Here is an 18,852-nt window from a genome sequence, read left to right on the forward strand (position 1 = left end):
TAGAAACTATTTCAGTTCCGAAGAATCCGAATACCGAAAGAAGCATATTTGGGATTAAAATTAGAAAAATTACTTTGATTCCAAACACAGCTGAAGAATACTCCAAATTTTGGTCGTTTCTAGAAGCCAAAAATTGACCAACACCCATTCCAATAGTGAGCCATGTAGCCGATCTACTAGAAAACTTCTGAATCATAGGGAGAATCAATTCGGCTTGAATATAGCCTAACGTTGGTGATGAGGTTTTTAGTTCTAATCGAAAATCGACGATAGTTTTAGTGGTATAAAGGACTGAACCAATAACGGAGAAAGCTATGAAAATGAGAAAGATACCAACTGAAGAAGATCGTATTGGTTTTTGAAGTAGGATGATGACATGGATCAGGCTCAGAAGCATTAGGATGGCGTAGATTAATAGTTCTAGGGGCTGGAGATAACTCAAAGCAAATCTGAAAACGAATGTTACAATAGAGATACTTCAGTACAAAACTCACATTGTTAACGTTGAAATATCGCATAATAGACCACTGAAAAGTTCGCTGTATCTGGGATAAAAGATCTTCAGAGTCAGGCTGTCCGAGCAGTTCATGATTCCAAGTTCGGTTTCTTACAGCACCTACTTTCTATAGTGATTTATAAATCAGGAAGTGAGCAGAGAAATTTAATACGTCAAGTGTAGCAAAAAAGTTCTAGAAGTGTAATCTTGTTCTGGAGTAATCCAATAAGCAAATGCGCTTGGTTGGAATTGAAGTTTTGCACGATGTGTTAAACATTTTCACACTACACTCTAAATTTAATAAGCAACAAACTCCAAACTCGACATACGTGCCGCCTGGAAACTTCTATAATATCGTATTACCTTTAATAGAAGGGCGTCCACCCTGTCTAGTATGATCCCAATTATCTCAATTCTAATGCAAGATCGCAAAATTGTGACAACTGACAAAACACTTTTGATATAGTGATAAACAATTTATCAGTTGACCATTTTTTGATATTTTTGCCTGGAATCGAGATAATTGAGTTCAGAGTTGAGGGGCTTCTATTGCAGGTTTTACGGTAGTAACTTTTCCAAAACGTCTCTGAAGTGCTTGGTTGAATTTAGCATCTTGATCAGAGTAGAATTTCCAGGCACCTCGAACGTTCAAATCCCATGCTTCCATTGTTGAATCCATCCTTATTGGTTTAGTGTTCCAGCGAACACCATATCCGACCATTTTGGATTGTGACACAATCATAAAATCGTCTCGCATGATTCATCTTTTTTGCCTCTCTTATGCCATGGTCATTGGACAAGAGAGCGCCAATTTGAAATGTTAACCTGTCAAGAAAAGGTGGATTCAGGTATGCATCTTATGCCTCCCTCTGTACAGAACAAACGAGTTGATGAGTGAGAGATATCTTCGGTGATAAGACGCAGACATTGTAAGATGAGGGAGAAGAAATTATAGTGTGTATGTGTGATTCAACGGCTTTTCCCTTGTACTGACCCAATTCCATTTGGTTTCTTTTCGTATCATGCAACTATTTCGTTGGTGCCTAATTATTCTATTGATACAATTCGTAGTTTCTATCAGACAGGTGAATGTTCAAAAACAGTGGTACAGGTATCCAGGTAAGAAGAGTCTCCAGATATAGGATTACTGTAAAGGTTCAGGGAATCCTGGAGTGCGGATACGGCTGACAAAGAAAGGAGCAAATCATATAAAAACAGTTGGTGTTCAAATATTCAATGATTATATTTCACAGCTGAAAGTGAGTATTCTTTGCTGGGATTTCTTGTGAATTGAATTATCGTTGCTTGAGGGCTTGAAGATGTTTTCGAAGCTTTTAGAATATCAAAGAATAAAATATTTATTTCTTTTCTATTTACAATATGTTCTTATAACAGTTTATTAGACTTTATTACTCTGATCTGCTTGTCAACTAGTTTTGTAGAAGCTAAGTAACATTATTTGTTATTACAGACACTGTAAAAAAAATCAACAAAGTAATAGATACCATAAAATCTGTAATGTAAGGGACCTAACTGTTAGTTTTGAGACAGTTTATCTTGGTTCCTGCAAAAGATATCAAAAAGTGGTCAACTGATTAAATTTTTTTTGATAATTTCATAAACATTTTGTTAGTTGACCACTTTCTGATATCTCTTACAGGAACCGAGATTGGCTCAAAGTTGACGGTTAGGGGCGTTAGTTTACTGAATTGAGCATAATTACCCAGACTTAAGTTTTTGCTTTTTTTTGCTGAAAATTGAGTACAGCGTTGTATGAGGCTCAAATTTGAAATGCAAAAAGTACAGTAATCCACCAGTGAACTGGGTAAATTTCAAATTATTTGCTCAACTTTGAGATGACTTGTCGCTTGTCAAAGCTGTTTCATCTCATGAAAATAACGGCAGTCAAGAAACATTTCATCTTCGTACAATCATAACAATACCTAGACTTGAGGAATCGCTTTGAAATTTTCAGTGGCTTTGAATCAAACGTTACAGTATATTTCTACAAACTTTCGTGCTTCCAAGACACTTTTTCCTAAAGATATAACTATTTTTATCAGTCCGGGTAAACCTCTCTATGGATTGTTTACAGTACAAAGTCACTTCTGATCCCAATATTTTTTCCAGGGCTACTCCACCTCAATGCCATTCTCTCAAATTGGCATCAACGGAATTGTGAATCTCAAAAACTTGCACGTTAAAAACTACAGACCTCCTCAGGTACTTTCCTCCCGAAACCGGTCGTTTATCTTTTTCTCACTTTTTTCTCACTTGCGTAACGAAACAAATCAACTACGATTTTACGCACGAAAATTGATAAGAAGCTATGATTTATCACTGCGTCGCGCAACTGTTTTTTTTTGCAGGTATCGGTTCTGAACTTTTTGCCGCCGCGACATGTCGTTCTGGGTCTGGAGAATCTGGATATTGGGTACGTTAACACAAAGATCAAAGAGACAGGCATCAGGGATTTTTCGTTTTTAGACTTGGATCGGATTTCACAGCAAATGCAGTACCGATAGTGGTAGAAGGGAATCTGATGGGAACGATAAGTGGTATGACAGTGGCATTGACTACAGAGCTATTGACTGATGTAACAGGAAAAATGAACGCAGTGGTGAGAAATTCAAATTTGAGGATTATACGCACACTTTGAGCTCAATTATCTCGGTTCCTTCAAAAGATATCAAAAAATTTTCAACTGATAAATTGTTTATCATAACATCAACGATACTTTATCAGTTGACAGATTTTTGATATCTCTCATAGGAACCGAGATAATTGGCCTCAAATACACGTATAGCGCTATTGTTCTAATTCTTCTTTCAGGTCAGAAACTGCTCCGCTCTTATTGCCAACAGCCACATCACCATCAATCCCACTGGACCTATGGGAATATTTGTGAAGACTTTTGAGGTTTGCGATTTTCCAAAAATTTAACTTAATTTCTGATTCTTCTAGCCAATGATCAATGATTCGGTACGACAGCGGATCCCAGAGATTTTCTGTAGCCGTTTACAAAATTTAGTCGAGAAGAATATATCGAAACTTTTCGAATTTATCACTAAAATCAATTTGGAGGATTACTTCCCCAAAATGGACAAGTCGGAGAGGGATGTGATGAATATGTGAGCCATTCTTTTACATATAAACCGGTAAATTAACATATACAGGTTCATATCCCATTTGGCAAAAGGAATGTATGTGGATAACCGAATGATAACTCAGCCATTGCTAACTATGGATTATATCGAAACAAATCATCAAGGTGAGGTGAGTGATCGGTCCAATCTTCGTCTTCAATTAAGTTTTTGGTTCCAGGAGAAATTCAATTCGAATCGCTATCCGGGCCAACTCCATTCTTTCCCAGACCCATGGAACAAATGTTCAGAGAGCCCCTTTCTGATCATATGGCCCATTTTTATGTATCGGATCATCTCCTGAATAGCATGCTTTATTATGCTTATCAGGATAATAGACTGGCTCTAAAAATCGATGAATCGAATCTGCCAAAGGAGATGAAGAGCTTTGTGTCTACGCAGTGCCCATCCAAGAGGCATCAGACTTTTGTTTGTGTGGGATACTTGGTTCCAGAAATTGGGAAGGTAAGTTCAGATTTTCAATTTTCAGGAGTCTGGAGCTCGGCTGGTTTTTCAGCTCTTTGCCGATTTCTGAAAGACACTCAATTTTATCACGTTTCCAGCACAAAACCGGCCAAAAAGGGGTGTCTTTCAGAAATCGGCAAACAGCTGAAAAACTAGGAACTTTAAACAAATAGTGTGAATGCAAATAGAGCTCCAGACTCCTGAAAATGGCCAGAATGACCGAAAATCAACTCAATTTCAGCTCTATCCTGATTCAACTACATCATTTGCCATCCTACCGCATGGCCTTCCATATGTGATGTTTAATAGAGATGGGATGGCAGTGGAGATCAAAAGTTAGTTTTCAAGCATCTCAATGACATCCTTTCTCTCATTCCAGATCGAATCCTGACTTATGCCATCCCAGATGACCCTGCTCAATCTAGAAATCGATCTCAAATTCTTGTATTCTCAATAAATGGTCAAGCTGACATCAAGTTCTCCCCCACTAGCGAAAGTCTAAATGCCCGAATGAATTTGAATAGGTGAGAAGGCAGATCCACATTCTGTTGAAAAATTTAGCGTTTTCAACAGATTCAACGTACGATTGCATCGTTCGGCAGTTCGTGGAATCGATGAGACATCTATTGCTAGGCTTTCGCCGCTTTCGAAGACGTTTATCGCTCCGAGACTCAGTGCGGCTGTTGAAAAGGCGGCACGTTTTCCATTGCAAGTGAGTAAAGCTAGAGGAATCGTTTTCTGATGCATGATCTCTTTTGCAGGACACCATTAAATTCATAAATCCAGTCATCAAAAACTACGATGGCTTTATCAGTTTATCAACTGATTTTCAGTTGGAAAAGAAGAAAATTAAATCCATTGTCAGGAATTCAATTGAGTTTTAATTATGTGAAATACCGTAAAACCTGTAATAGAAGGGCACCCAGACTGTTAAGTTTGAGCTTATATATCTCGGTTCCTGTAAGAGATATCAAAAACCAGTCAAGTGATAAAAAATTTTCGATATTGTGATGAATATTTTATCAGTTGACAATTTTTTGATTTCTTTTACAGGAATTGAGATAATTGAGGTCAAAGTTGACGGTATGGTTAGGTTTCTTTCATAGGAAATTCGGTAAGAGTGAAATTGTTCCTGTTCAACAGTCATTGATTACGGTTATTATTGTACAAAGTTTTCAGAAAAATAAATAAATTATTTATTATTTTTTCATATTTCCTACTCTTGATGCAATCTCTCTTGCACTTTGTAAATATTTTGTCGAAGAATCCTGAATGGCAATTGGCCTGGGTGGCTTTTGGAGAACATTCCCAGTGATTGACATATAGTGGACACCAATCCGTCGCGGACAATAAACCACGGATTCCGGATAGACTTTCGACTCGAATTGACTGGGAATCTCGCGACGAAGGCAATCAAAATATCGGCAGACGACGTGACGACCGGCTGATTGTTTTGTCTCGACTAGAACCATGAGGTAGTCGTCGAAAAGGAGAGCGTTTAGGATTGTGGGACGGAATGTTGTCTGAAAAGTTTCGAATAGTAAATAATGTTTTTGAAGGTCTCCGTAAAACCTCTAATAGAAGGGCTCACTTCGCAACTGCGACGCTTCGAAACCAGCCATTTCGAAATCGTGGTATCACTGGCGAATGGATAAATTTCAAACTAAAAAACTATTTTAGAATTTTCAAACATGATTTTTCTTACATAACTCATCCTGAAGTCAGAAAAGATCCAAAATTAATTTTTTTTCAAAAAATATTTTTTGGATTTGTCGAGTTTCCGAATGTGTTATATCAACAAAAAAAAAGAGTTTAAAAAATCATAAAATTGTAGTCGAAAGTTTATCGTTCCGCCTGTATTTCCACGGTTTCGAAGTTACTGGTTTCAAAGTGTCGCGGAGCCAATAGAAGGGCCCCGCAAGCTGTCAAGTTTGAGCTTAATTATTTTAATTCCAAGGAAAGATATCAAAAATGTTTTACCTAAAAAAACACTTCTGATATTATGATAAACATTTTATCAGTTAACAACATTATCATATCTCTAACAGTTACCGAAATAAATTTTCTCAAAGTAAAAAGTTAGGGACCCTTCAGATACTATTACAGGTATTACAGGTATGTAATTAAAATTAAAAATCTCACCATTCTTTGCCTTCTATCATCCCACTTCTGAATAACTTCAAAATCTTCGAATGGAACTTTGTTGGTTTCCACACCATTCCAGCCATCTATCGGACATTCTGCACTGCAAAAAAAAATAATTTTCGAATTTTTTACTATCCTCATAGATTTACAATTTATCACCAACTGGTTCTAATGAATCATCATCACCATCTGATAGGTCATTGGTAATCTGAACTGAAATATAATTTTTCCAAGATAGTGTCAATTTCAAAAGCCTACTAGTGAATGTGAAACAGAGTAGAATAGTAAGAAATAGAACTGTGAATAGAACTAGTACTGATTTACTCTTGTGACTCCGCCGTCTTTCTTTTGTTACAGTTATCATGGGAAAAAAGAAGTTCAATGGATTTTTATGTAGCCAAAAATAAGAATAGAAAAACCCGTAAAGACAAGAGAGACAAAAGAGACAAAAAAGAAAAGTGGGAGCGATGAAAATCAGGAAATCTGGAGAAAGATGGTATCGGAATGGACGAAGCAGGGATCGAATTCATTTTTGAAGAGTACAGGGATGATTTAATCCGTGGTGATGATACATTTCCTGCATTTTGTCACAAGGGTAAGTCACAGTGTCGTAGACTTGTTTCACACGACGGATGCACTGAAAAAGGAACGGGAGTTTCAAATCAGAACTTTTTAGGAAAACTGCCATTTCAGGGTGACGCACAATTACCCGGACTCTAGTTTGTACTAGCATAACATTTTAGTAAAGCGTTGTATTGGTCTCAAATTTATAGTGGAATAACTCAAATAATCTCCTTTATATATAAAGGGCTCGGCACGTCTGTTGGTTCCGGTTTCAGGCTGTCATCTTTTAGGGTTAAGCTCAGTTCTCGTAGCAGTCACACTTAATTAGGTTTAAAGGAACAATCTTTTTAAAAAGTTTCACATATTTCAAAAGTGAAAATTCCAGTTTATTTGAACGTGATGAAAAACAATTTTAAAAAATCCCCAGTGACAAAAAAAATGCTTCTAAAAAAATTTAAATTTCTAGAAAAAATCGACTACGTGAATTGGTTTAGAATTGACCTCTGGGAAAATAATATAAAAGAAGAGGGAAATGAAAGGAAGAATCAGTTCTCACCTTCTCTGAGCTCCAGAGAAGGTGACCCTGACCGGGTGACCTGAATCCGGGTGACCCTGACAGGGTGACCTGGATTCGGGTGACCCTGATCGGGTAACTTGGATCCGTGTGACCTGGATCCGGGTGACCTAGGTCTGGGTGAGCCGGATCCAGATGGCCCTGTCCGGGTGACCCGGATCAAACGTAAAATTATATTCCTACGAACTTTCGTGCTTTCAAGATACTTATGTCTCAAGATATGCTCGTTTTTATCAATCCGGGTAATTGTGCGCCACCCTGTAACTGTTCAATCACGAGAAACTAGAACTTACAGCATCACTCAATTTGAATTTCATATTCGGGTCAATTTCGGTTGTTGAATAGGGTCCAACCTCTTGTGCTCTCTTATTATTGTTCAACAAAGCTCCTCCCTCCACATTCCTATAATGTCGGATCACTCCCAATATACTACTAACGTATATTTTTGCGAGACCCTTGTAAATTGCTGTAGGCTTATGGATTTCCATTGCTGCGATCTGAACAAATCTATTTTTATGAGAGGAAAAGTTGTACTGTACAACTCACACTTTCCGGCCTAATGATTGATTTTGGTTGGAGCCAGTCTTGCACTCGGGATGTGTTATGGAACTTTCGGAAGACGAGATTATCCAAAAACTGCTTATCATTCTCAAACCTAGCAGGAGATAGGGTATCTTTTAAAACCCACTGCACTTTAAATTGTAGATTGATGATGTTGGGATTTGAAATGGTGCTGAAGAAGAAGGTAAAGCAGAAACAGTAAAATTAAAGTCTCACTCTAAAAAATCCACGATCCTCCAATCTTTTTTCATCTCGATCCTCTCGTCAATATCCAGAAGAGCTGTCCATTTCGCAAAGTTTACACTTCTCATATGACAATCCTGTAGAACTTTGGGTATCAAAATAAAAATTGTTAAATAAACAAGCTCACATTGATTTGTGCCATATGCCACATATAATCTGCTCTCCAGTAATGATCATTCAAAACGATCACTTCAATTTCTCCAGTTCTTGCATAGTCATCCAACAAAATGCGGTCGTAAGCAGACACATTTCTAATGTAGATGTGGAAAAATGTGGCTCCTTGAAGTTTATGATATTCTATGAAATCGACGATCTGGACGAATTTCGGCTCTTCTCCATACAACGGAGACATGCAAACAGTGAAATAGTGTTGAGGACCTGGAAATTTTCAAATAAAATAATGGACCTGTCATGATCGTTACCATTTGTAATTCGACTCTGAATTGGTACCGGGGTCTCCGGGATATCATATTTTCCCTCTGTTATCGAAATGTACTTGGCTCCGACTCTTCTTCCGCAATATACAGTAGACTCCGGGAACACGACTGATTCAAAAACATTGTCAAGCTCTTTTCGTTTGCAGTCAAAATATCGGCAGTGCACTTTTTTCCTGAAAAAAATGAATTGAAACTTTTCTACTTGTAAACCGGGTCTTCGGGCCTTCGCCGGGCCTTCGCGGGCCCTGCCACATTTTCTTCAGAATTAAGATTTTCGGACCAACTGAAATAGCTACGACAGAACTTGACGAGTACTACAAAAGGATACAATTTGAAAAACTGCATCTTGTCTATGAACAAAGTTACAAGCCATAAAGCAGCCGATCCTGGTCGTTCCGCGTCTTTTTCTTTTCGTTTTGTCTGCGACTTTGTTCATAGACAAGATACAGTTTTCCAAATAATACCATTTTGTATCTCTTGTCAAGTTCTATCAGTTCTGAACTAGTTGCTCAAAAATCAGAAAGAAACTATCACAGGTCCCACAAAGGCCCGGTTTAGGTGTCACATTAAAAAAAAATTACCCAAACATATTTTCAGCAGTTAGGGTTACTGTAATATGCTCTGGATGAACAAAAGCGGCTAGTGGACTAGGAGATGTGTGGTAAAGATAATCCTAAAACAAAATCATTTATCTGTAGCCCAGTTTTGGTCCTTACTTTTCTACTTGTATCATTTTTGATCCAATAATCATGCAGCGATGGAGATGGAATCCGATCTGAATGCAGTTTGTTCCATGACTCCACTCGACAAGTTTCTCTGAACCCCTCTCATTATTACTGACAATTTTATAAAGCTCCCTACGATGTCATTGCAAAACTTGGATCCTCTTCTTCTACAAAGGTAAAGTTCTCCTTTTGCAGTCTACCCATTTGGATCGTTCCTCCACCTATGTCCAGGTACACTTCCGTAGCTGAATCCTTTTCATCAGAAACTATTTATTTTTCAGGCTCAAACTCACGATCCTTCTCACTAACATCCATATTGTATTTCTCAAGTTTTCGTCTAGGTGGTGTCTGACTCCACAAGGAAACAAGTAATCCACAGAAAGTAAATACAGTAATCAAAAGTACAAGCTTCCAGAAATGCCTCCGGAATAGGAAAATGTATTGGGACGGCATCGCTGCGAAAAATCACGAAAATGAATGAAAGGGAACAGAACGAATTCTGGAGTTTTTGAAAGCGGAGATGAAAAATAGCGATTTAGAAGGGTATGACTACATTTCGTGATTCGATAAAAATCTAGTGAGAGAATCTAGAGATGAATGGCAGAAATAAAAATAAGAGAAGGGATTGGAGAGTTGAAAAATGAGAAGACCGGAAAACGAAATCAAGTCAGAGATTTATTGATGAGCACTAACGAACTTCTTAGAGAGTTATATGGAGGTTTTTGCATCTCGATGTTGGCCACTGCGACTTCAACTTTTGATTTACCTAAATCAATTTTTATTGAAAGTAAATTCATTTTATCCTACATTTCAACGTATTTTTGAAATCCTTCACAAAATACATGGCAATCAGTGGTTCCAGTGCTGGATATACACACGCGCCAGATCCGCACAAGTTCGCTATCAATCCGACTCCGATTTCAAAAATTGGAAGGCTTAGGATAGTTCCTACAACACTATACATTGTGAAGAATGGAAGAGCGGTCTGAAAATCGTGAAGTTTTACATTTGCCTAATTGTGAGGCCTACCTGAAAAATCAATGTTTTGAGAAGCTGACTGTGCAGTTCCTGAGTTTTCGAGCTCATAACATTTTGGGAGCATTTCAATTTGAAATATATTTTTACAGCGCAAAACAGAATAGTGGAAAAACAGGATCCCTGAATTCAAAAATTGGAAATATTAAAAAAGTTCTGGTCAACTCACAATTATCGACAAACATCCTAAGTAGCTCAACCAATCCGACACTCGGAAAGTTTTGCTCCCATCCGAGTCAGTATCCCAGAATTGAAGAGCAATGAATGCTATTTCAGAGATGTCTTCTTTGTAAACCTCCAGAATAATTTCCCTGGCATATTCTACTTTTCCTTCGGTTTTCTTCATTCCAAAAAAGACAAGAAAGAACCAAGAAAAGAAGAAAAATATGGAAGGGATGAATAGAAGACATAATCTCCATCCATTCAACTTTCCGAGTTTACTAGGTCTTGAAAAAGTATGCATATTTAAAATTGATTTATTCATCTGCATTAAGTTCAGACTTACTGGCAAACTGCAATGTATCGATAGTAGAATTGTGTTGCTAGGAGAGAGATGCACAGTGCGAAAGAGCCGCAGAAGAGGCAGGCGACATAGTGGCCGAAGAGTTTCTCGTAACGAAGACAGCTATCAATGATCAGGATGAACATGGATCCGTGGTCATACATGAGATGAAAAAAAATCGGCATCAAGCAATCAAAATTACTCTGATTTGATGACAGTTCAGACAAAAATACAAGTAACCAGAGAAAGTATCAAAAGGTTTTACTGTATCAATCCAACGATCTATTCTAAATTCTCATGAACTTACCGGAAGTGATATCATCTCGATCCAGGTGTAAACGATAGAATAGGCTGTGAATACTGTCATAACGTGGCGGTAGTTTCCGAAGAGTCCTTTCGCTTTTTTATGGATCAAAATCAGCATGACGAGATTTGTCACCTGAGCAAGTCCGAATCCAAAAAACTGAATTATGTGAAGCGAGATATTCATTACTCTTCTCACTTGAATAATAGTAATGACAATAAAGCTGTTATGAATGAGACATTCTGTCAGATTTCCAGACACTTCCGCCTACTCAGAAACGAAAACTCGAATGTGCTGAAACTTCTCCAGAGACTGAAAACAAAGAAAAACATCAAGCTACGTAGACGATGAACATTGAATTATTTATTATGATTAATAACATGATTTTGCGTTGGTGTGATTTTTTGCTTTACCGAGTAATCAGACGAACATCGCCGTAGAGCAGATACTTCATAAAATGTTGAACTATTTTGAAAAAATGGGATGGTGAGATAAAAAATGAGAAGATCGTAAAACGAAATCAAATCAAAACTTTATTGATGAGCACTAGCGAACTTCTTACAGAGTTATATGGAGGTTTTTGCATCTCGATGTTGGCCACTGCGACTTCAACTTTAGATTTACCTGAAATACTAATTCTTTCAGAAAAATTCTTCTAATTCCACGATTACATTTGAGAGCATTCTTGAAATCCTTCACAAAATACATGGCAATCAGTGGTTCCAGTGCTGGATATACACATGCAGCAGATCCGGGAAAGTTGGCTGTCAACCCAATATCAATTTCAAAAATGGGAAGACTTAGGATAGTACCTACAACACTGTACATTGTGAAGAATGGAAGAGCGGTCTGAAAATCGTAAACTTCGACACCTGAAGGATATTGAAGCCTACCTGAAAAATCAAAGTTTTGAGTAGCTGTCTGTGTAGTTCCCGAGTTTTCCAGCTCATAACGTTTTGGGAGCACTGCAGTTTGAAATATATTTTTATTGCGCAAAACAAAATAGCGGAAAAACAGGATCCCTTAATTCAAGAATTTTTAATATTCCAAACGTTCCGTTCAACTCACAATTATCGACAAGAATCCTGAGTAGCTCAACCAATCCGACACTCGGAAAGTTTTGCTCCCATCCGAGTCTGTATCCCAGAATTGAAGAGCAATGAATGCTATTTTAGAAGTGTCTTCTTCGTAAACTTCCAGAATAATTTTCCTGGCATATTCAACTTTTTCTTCGGTACCCTTCATTGCAAAGAAAACTAGACAAAACCAAGCAATGAAAAACAATATACAAGGGACGAAGAGAAGACGTAGTCTAAACCCATTCAATTTTCCAAGATTATGAGGCCTTAAAATTGCAGGCATTTTCGAAAATCACCATTAAGTTCAGACTTACTGACAAACTGCGACGTATCGATAGTAGAATTGGGTTGCTAGGAGAGATATGCACAGTGCGAAAGAGGCACAATAGAGGCTGAGGACGTATAAGCCGATGAGTTTCTCGTAGCGAAGAAAACTATCGACGAGCATTATGAACATGGATCCATGGACGTACATGAGCTGAAAAAATTATTTGTCTTCTAGAACGAATTACGTTTTATCGGAATTGAGTCATTCGAACGTAACGATCGCATACTTGTCAAAAGTATCAAAATGTTTCACTGTTCCAATCCAACAAACTAGGTACTCCTATTTTATAACATACCAAAATAAAAATTGTCAGAGAAATTGGAAAATATCATAATGTTTTACTGCAATCTCGGCTGTTGCCCGCGATTTAAGCGGCTTCTAAGCTGTGGCAGGGCGGATGTCGCTTTTGTTTTCTGTAGAAGCCGCCCAGCGACCGCTCTAAAGACGCCAAGCCTACGCTCAAGATTCGCGTAGCTCATACTAAATCTGACCATAGGCTTTAAAAAAACTGAAACTTCTGTCGAAATCATTTTATAAACTTTATTTATTTTTATAAACCAATATCTAACAGAAGAAAGGAAAATAATAAACAGAATAACAAAAAAGAGAGAAAAAAAATTGTCTCTTAGATTTGCGTTGAATCATGATGTGGGCATGGTAGGCAGTAGTTGTCACTTGGGTGCGCTGAAAAAAATACGAAGATAATTGTATTGATTATATTGTCGCTTACCAATGAGATCTGTCAGATGAAAGTCGGAACATCATCACAGAAGACACGCTGGTGAGAAGTTGGCACAGAAAACTAACTGCATGTTCTTGTTCAACGCATATCGACCATCTATCTGCTTTTCGAACATCACCGATCCCTCAGATGACATGTACTGAAGCTCTTGATAGATGGAACAGATGAGTCCACGACGAGCGAGAACGATCGGGTCGATGTGGACGATGTACTTGCCGTCGGCGCCGTTTAGGCTGTCCGGTTTGCATACGTATTGGATTGATGAGCCGAAGGAGAGTCCTTCTCATGTGGATCGTTGATCACGACGAAACTGGAATTTAGAGTTTAGGTTTCGAACGATCTAGGGATTTAAAGATCCAAAGATCTAGGGATCTAGGGATCCTTAGGATCTTTGAACAAAAAGCTCCTCCCACTTACCACTCAATCAGATTGCTCTGTTTGACACCGTAGTGACGAGTCATATCGTAGTATTCTCGGTTACAAAACGGCACAGCGGTCTCTCGGCGCAGCGACGAGCATTGTCGTTCCGGGCGTGAGCTGTTTCATCTTCGTTGATACTCACAATCAGATGTATTACGATCTACAAGTTTCACAATTTTTCGAATCACGTTCCTATGTTTTTACCTTTTTGTAAACTTTGGATTACAGTATCAAATTTTGCTGCCCGAATGTGTGTTGCCAACGTCCTTCTGAAAATCATCATAAATACTTTCACAAAATTATGTATTTTACGAAGTTGTCTCTTCGACCTGAAATTCGACATTCTGACAAATCCATTTATCTTCTTTTTTTTTTCAGATGTCCTCACTTTAATTTCGAATTCCTGACTTCAAAAGCAATTTCTGAACGTCCTATATTCGAAACCAAGTTTTTGATACTATTACCTAAAAGGTTTTTCATTTTTAGAACAGAAACGGCAAAGAAAATGAGATAAATTACGCTAAAATAGGAAAAAACGGATAAACTTTGATTTCGAAAAGAAATTCTGATGCACGCAACGCGAGGCACGCGTCGCCTTTAAAATTCGCCCAAACATCGCCCAAGATTCGCCAAGGTGATGGTGGTCGGTGCAGCTGCCACAGATCTAGGAGCTTCCTGTTAAAAGCCGCCCAAATAACGCTCTAAAGCCGCACCCACCCCTGTTTTCGCCCTAAAGTTGCAGGCCACAACCGAGATAGTCCAACTTCCTATCCTATGTTATAAGAAACTTACGGGAAGTGCTATCATCTCGATCCAGGTGTAAACGATAGAATAGGCTGTGAACACTGTCATGAGATATCGGTAGCTTCCGAACAATCCTTTAGCTTTGTTATAGATTAAAATCAACATGACGAGATTCGTCACCTGAGCAAATCCGATACCAGAATACTGAACGATGTGAAGCAAGCTATGCATTACTATTCTCAAAAAAAAGAATAGTAATGGCAGTAAAGGTATAATGAATGAGAGATTTTGTCTGGTTGCCAGGCACTTCTGACTAGAATCACGACTTTAATTGAGGGGAAACGTCTCCAGTGACTGAAATCAGAGGAAAATATCAAGCTATGTAATCAAAACTGATGAATTCTTTTATTATGAGTAACACAATTTTGGGTTTGGAGGACTTGAAAGTTCAATGAAACGAATTGGAGAAGATGTCCGAGTTACGAGTTTGTGAGTTGTTGCTGATATAATTGAGTTTTGCACCAGTTCGTTTCTGTCTGCCTGGAAAGTGAGATTTCTCAAATAATTTAAAAAGTTCCAGTCTTACATAAAACTGCATTTCTGAAGTCTTTAATGAAATAAATGGCAATCAGTGGCTCGATGGCTGGATATGCTCCTGCTGATGCTCCGACGTAATTTCCAAGGGTTCCGACTTCGATTTCCAGAAACGGAAGTGTTATGAAAGCTCCAACTGGGCCATACATCATGATAAGAGGCACGATTGTCTGAAAATTCCAGGAATTTTTATATTCTACGGAATTCATGATCTACCTGGAATGACAGAGTTTTGAATAGCTGGCTGTTCAGGTCTCTTGTTTTGGCACTCAAGGATAATTCAGCACTTTTTAGTTTCGTGTAAATTTGCCAGATACAAAAGGCGATCACAGAGAGTCCACATAAAACAGCGAGTAATTACAAATATCTGAATTATTGAAATACCAGAATACAAGTACATGCTACAGAAGCCATGATATCCAACCATCTCCACGTACATAAACCATCATTATCGTGAGAATAGTACATCGGACCGATGAAAGACGAATTATGAAGATCCACTCCATAAATTTCAGCCATCGCTTTCCTGTTTTCAAAACTTCGTTATTTCGATTCACTGGTATTTTTACCTCATGAAATGTTCTTTTTCAGAGGTGTTATGCATTCCATAATGAACAAGAGAAAACCAAGCGGCGAAGCAAATAAAACAAGGAACGAAGAGTAAGGAAAGGTTCCAGCCTCTTAGTCTTTCCAAAATCTGTGGTCTGGAATACAAGATTTAGATGGGTGATCCTTATTGGAACTCACTTGCAAAGAGCAATATATCTGTAGTAGAATTGAATGGTCAGAAGAGAAATGCACACGGCAGAAGATCCACAGTAAAGTGGAGCCAGAATGTTGCCCATCCACACTTCCATTTTTATAGGACAATCCATCATCACGATAAACATGGATCCTTTGATATGCATTATTGAAATCACATGTTTTTATAAAAGTTGATTTCTAGATCCTAGAATATTGCTTACCGGCTGAGCCAGAACTTCAATCCATGTGTTACCCAAAGAGTAGGATGCGAACGCAGCCATCACATTACGATAGCTTCCAAAGAGTTTTTCAGCTCGGGTGAGCACCAGGAATAGCAACGTGGCGTTTGTAATTTGACCGAATAGAAAACCAGCGTACTGGATGAGATGGAGGAATAGTTTCAGAGTGATTTCCATACTGATCAAATAACACAGAATAAGGGAAATGAGGATTTAAGGTGATCACCTGAAAGAGTATTCATTCAATAGGTGAGCTATTCCGTTGAGAGAGATTAGAATGACGAATGAGAAACCGAACGCCTTCTCGAGAGCATGACGAAGTGACTAATCAGGCGGATCTTCGTCATGGAGACTCATTTTTCATTATTTTTGTGTCAGACTTTCAGACTGTAAACAACCAAAACATAGACACGTTGGTCCATTGGGATAATGGCACAAGTCTACGGTATACGGTAGTACGAACGAATTGTTTGATGTCTTATTAAACAAGTGATCGAAAATGATTGATGTTAATTTAGTCCTTGACTTCAAAAATAAGAAAAATTCCTTGAATTTTCTTAATTCAAAACTTTACATGCTGATACTTTAATTGGGTTCTCATTACACAGTAACGGAAGAAGGGGGGACCGTGACAATAAAAAAAAACAACCATGGGAATGGGACAGAGGTGAAGACGGAAACGTGGGAGAGTGGAAAAGCATCATATTTCGTGGGAAAATGAAGGTTTTGTAAATGTATAGCTGCGCACTGTTACGCGGACTGATAAACGGCTATATCTTTAGACATAATTATCTTGGAATCACGAAAATTGGTGGAAATATAATTTTATGTTTGATTTAAAGCAACTGAAATTTTCAAAGCGATTTCTTCAGTCTAGGTATTGTTATGATTGTCCAAAGATGAACGGCGTAATGTTCCTTGTGATTGTCATGAGATGGAGCAACTTGGACAAACTACAACTCAGCCCAAAGTTGAACAACAATTTGATAATTGACCAGTTTACTGATAAATTATTTCATTTTCTGTACTCCAATTTAAGACCACTACAACGCTTTAATCAAAAGATGTGCTAGTTCCAACTTTAGACAGGGTAGTTATGCGCCACTCTGTACTCTTGTATACATAAAAAAGAAAGGAGGTTACGTACATCTGTGGATTCGGATACCAACAAACTAACAACAATTAAAAAATTTTAAAATTTATTGAAATTCACAATTTATTATCCGATTACATAATTTGAAAATTAATTCCATTTTTGACACATCTAACATTCAGAAATCCTTTTTATTGAAATGTAGTGCTTGAAAATATATCCGAACTCCTCGTCTGCGAATGATGCACATAAACTGCTCGTTTTCCTTTGCCTGAAAAATTTAAATTTCCAAAATCCTCAAACTCGTCTTTCTCACATAACACAATCCCTCTGAAATCTTTAATGAAAAATATAGCAATGAGTGGCTCAATAGCTGGATACACCCCAGCTGCAGCTCCGCAATAGTTTCCAACTCGTCCCAATCCGATTTCAAAAAACGGCAGAGTGATGAATGTACCAATTGGAATGTACAACATCACAAGTGGAAGCATCGTCTAAAAATTTCAGAAGTTCGAAGCCTGATCAAGGAAATATCGTAACCTGGAGTGACAAGGTAACGAACAGCTGACGATTCAGCTCTTTTGTTTTTGGGCTCATTGTAATTCCAGCGTTTTTAAGTTTAGAATAAATGTTGAAGATACAGAATGCAATTAAGGAAAGACCAGTACCCTGAAATACAAAAAAGGATATCTTTTGTCTTTTCGGGTTAAAATTACCATCATACAAGAACATCCCACAGAGGCCATAATGTCTACCCATCTCAATATTCGGGCACCATTTTCGTCGTATGTGTAGTACATTGGTCCAATGAAAGACTCATTGAAAAGATCCACTCCATAGTTTTCAGCCATAACTTCCCTGAACGAAATACCGTACTCTGTATTCTTGGTCTTTTTTCCCATTACCACATGAAATGTTGCTTTTCGTGGGTGTTATGCATTCCGTAATGAACAAGAGAAAACCAGAAAATGAAACAAAGAAAACACGGAACAAAAAGTAGCAACAACTTCCAGCCTTTCAGTTTTTGCAAGATTTCAGGTCTGAAAAAACATTTTTCAGATGGGTAATCTCCATAGGCACTCACTTGCATAGAGCAACATATCTGTAGTAAAACTGAGCAGTGAGAAGTGAAATGCATAGAGCTGTGGATCCACAATACAGTGAACCAAGAAGGTTTCCCATCCAAGCTTCCATTTTTATTGGACCATCCATCATTACTATAAACATGGCCCCCTTGATATGCATTACCTAAAAACCAACTTTTTCGAATATCCTAGAATGTTGCTCACCGGCTGAGCCAGAACTTCAATCCACGTGTAACCCAAAGAGTACGATGCGAACGCAGCCATCACATTTCGATAGCTCCCGAAGAGTTTTTCAGCTCGGGTGAGCACCAGGAATAGCAACGTGGCGTTTGTAATTTGGCCGAACAGAAAACCAGCGAACTGGATGAGGTGGAGGAAGATTTTTGCAGTGATCTCCATTTCGGAAGAATTAAATGAAGGAGGGATAAGAGAGTAATAGAGTTTATCACAGAGGATGAGATGTTTCCGAATACGAACACCTATGTTTTCTGACAGATGTTATCACTAATTAGGTAGATATTCAGATGTTTCTTCAGACTGTAAACACTGAGAACGGCTCCATTGGGATAATGAACTACGTCAGGATTCTT

At 38.0% G+C, this 18,852-nt stretch overlaps 7 protein-coding genes across 7 annotated transcripts; 2 read left to right on the forward strand and 5 right to left on the reverse strand.

Moving 5' to 3' along the window:
• Positions 1-1,518: 1,518 nt before the first annotated feature.
• On the forward strand, positions 1,519-4,988 carry CBG11378 (the record flags this gene model as incomplete). The annotated part of the gene is given in 13 exon segments (XM_002635103.2): positions 1,519-1,615; positions 1,658-1,755; positions 2,627-2,851; positions 2,866-2,930; positions 2,984-3,116; positions 3,329-3,415; positions 3,461-3,627; positions 3,673-3,767; positions 3,821-4,104; positions 4,346-4,439; positions 4,484-4,628; positions 4,678-4,816; positions 4,866-4,988. The coding sequence occupies 13 exon segments, from the start codon at positions 1,519-1,521 to the stop codon at positions 4,986-4,988; spliced, it is 1,752 nt and encodes a 583-aa protein (XP_002635149.2).
• Positions 4,989-5,303: 315 nt separating this feature from the next.
• Positions 5,304-6,390, reverse strand: CBG26871 (the record flags this gene model as incomplete). Its single annotated transcript, XM_045236503.1, has 2 exons — positions 5,304-5,627; positions 6,382-6,390. The coding sequence occupies 2 exons, from the start codon at positions 6,388-6,390 to the stop codon at positions 5,304-5,306; spliced, it is 333 nt and encodes a 110-aa protein (XP_045099164.1).
• Positions 6,391-6,775: 385 nt separating this feature from the next.
• Positions 6,776-9,806, reverse strand: CBG11377 (the record flags this gene model as incomplete). The annotated part of the gene is made up of 10 exons (XM_045236504.1): positions 6,776-6,886; positions 7,681-7,884; positions 7,934-8,120; positions 8,165-8,268; positions 8,319-8,569; positions 8,614-8,801; positions 9,210-9,301; positions 9,345-9,444; positions 9,490-9,598; positions 9,647-9,806. The coding sequence occupies 10 exons, from the start codon at positions 9,804-9,806 to the stop codon at positions 6,776-6,778; spliced, it is 1,506 nt and encodes a 501-aa protein (XP_045094547.1).
• Positions 9,807-10,015: 209 nt separating this feature from the next.
• CBG11376 lies at positions 10,016-11,054 on the reverse strand (the record flags this gene model as incomplete). Its single annotated transcript, XM_002635101.1, has 5 exons — positions 10,016-10,119; positions 10,161-10,338; positions 10,383-10,511; positions 10,558-10,834; positions 10,894-11,054. The coding sequence occupies 5 exons, from the start codon at positions 11,052-11,054 to the stop codon at positions 10,016-10,018; spliced, it is 849 nt and encodes a 282-aa protein (XP_002635147.1).
• CBG26872 lies at positions 10,784-11,545 on the forward strand (the record flags this gene model as incomplete). The annotated part of the gene is made up of 2 exons (XM_045236505.1): positions 10,784-10,982; positions 11,223-11,545. 2 exons carry the CDS (start codon positions 10,784-10,786, stop codon positions 11,543-11,545), a joined length of 522 nt encoding a protein of 173 aa, XP_045099165.1.
• Positions 11,546-11,752: 207 nt separating this feature from the next.
• Cbr-str-140 lies at positions 11,753-14,738 on the reverse strand (the record flags this gene model as incomplete). Its single annotated transcript, XM_002635100.1, has 5 exons — positions 11,753-12,043; positions 12,088-12,216; positions 12,263-12,539; positions 12,588-12,751; positions 14,556-14,738. 5 exons carry the CDS (start codon positions 14,736-14,738, stop codon positions 11,753-11,755), a joined length of 1,044 nt encoding a protein of 347 aa, XP_002635146.1.
• A 217-nt stretch (positions 14,739-14,955) lies between these two features.
• CBG11374 lies at positions 14,956-18,661 on the reverse strand (the record flags this gene model as incomplete). Its single annotated transcript, XM_002635099.1, has 7 exons — positions 14,956-15,047; positions 15,094-15,271; positions 16,067-16,222; positions 17,718-17,846; positions 17,894-18,035; positions 18,262-18,425; positions 18,467-18,661. 7 exons carry the CDS (start codon positions 18,659-18,661, stop codon positions 14,956-14,958), a joined length of 1,056 nt encoding a protein of 351 aa, XP_002635145.1.
• Positions 18,662-18,852: the final 191 nt, after the last annotated feature.

The sequence above is a fragment of the Caenorhabditis briggsae genome (genome assembly GCF_000004555.2).
Source record: "Caenorhabditis briggsae complete genome, chrV, whole genome shotgun sequence".
Lineage (NCBI taxonomy): Eukaryota > Metazoa > Nematoda > Chromadorea > Rhabditida > Rhabditidae > Caenorhabditis > Caenorhabditis briggsae.